The sequence below is a fragment of the Triticum aestivum genome, unplaced genomic scaffold (genome assembly GCF_018294505.1).
Source record: "Triticum aestivum cultivar Chinese Spring unplaced genomic scaffold, IWGSC CS RefSeq v2.1 scaffold130636, whole genome shotgun sequence".
In the NCBI taxonomy this organism is placed as follows: Eukaryota; Viridiplantae; Streptophyta; class Magnoliopsida; order Poales; family Poaceae; genus Triticum; species Triticum aestivum.
In genome coordinates this window covers 1-780 of record NW_025305340.1, presented here as the reverse complement: position 1 = coordinate 780, position 780 = coordinate 1, and the positions used below count along the sequence as shown (strand labels likewise).

Below are 780 nucleotides of genomic sequence, written 5' to 3'. Positions count from 1 at the left end.
GGGGCGAGTAAGGGGGGCCTGCAGCAGCGGCAGCAGCAGCTCGCGGCCGGCTCCAGGTCGGCGACGGTGCCGACCACCATGGGCGTCGGCACGTTCCAGTACGTGGTGACGGTGAGCCTGGGCACGCCCGGCGTGTCGCAGACGATGGAGGTGGACACGGGCAGCGACGTGTCGTGGGTGCAGTGCAAGCCCTGCGCCGCGCCGGCGTGCTACAGCCAGAGGGACCAGCTCTTCGACCCGGCCAAGTCGTCCACCTACTCCGCCGTGCCGTGCGGCGCGGGCGCGTGCTCGGACCTTGGGATCTACCAGGCCGGCTGCTCGGGGACTCAGTGCGGGTACGTGGTCAGCTACGGCGACGGGTCCAACACCACCGGCGTGTACGGCTCCGACACGCTGGCGCTGACGCCGGGCAGCACGGTGGGCACGTTCCTCTTCGGCTGCGGTCACGCGCAGGCGGGGCTGTTCGCCGGCATCGACGGGCTCCTCGCGCTCGGCCGGCAGGCCATGTCGCTCAAGTCGCAGGCGTCGGGCGCGTACGGCGGGGTCTTCTCCTACTGCCTCCCTTCCAAGCCGAGCTCCGCGGGGTACCTGACGCTGGGCGGGCCGAGCAGCGCGTCGGGGTTCGCGACGACGGGGCTGCTGACGGCGTGGTCCGCGCCGACGTTCTACATGGTGATGCTCGCGGGCATCAGCGTGGGCGGGCAGCCGGTGGCCGTCCCGGCGTCGGCGTTCGCGGGAGGGACGGTGGTGGACACGGGCACGGTGATCACGCGGCTGCCG

The 780-nt window shown here is 72.7% G+C and overlaps 1 protein-coding gene across 1 annotated transcript; it reads left to right on the top strand.

Annotated features, from left to right (window-relative positions):
• Nucleotides 1-6: 6 nt before the first annotated feature.
• LOC123179528 (aspartyl protease family protein At5g10770-like) lies at nucleotides 7-777 on the top strand (the record flags this gene model as incomplete). Its single annotated transcript, XM_044591568.1, has 1 exon — nucleotides 7-777. A coding segment is annotated over one exon (771 nt), but the record flags the coding sequence as incomplete, so codon positions are not given.
• Nucleotides 778-780: the final 3 nt, after the last annotated feature.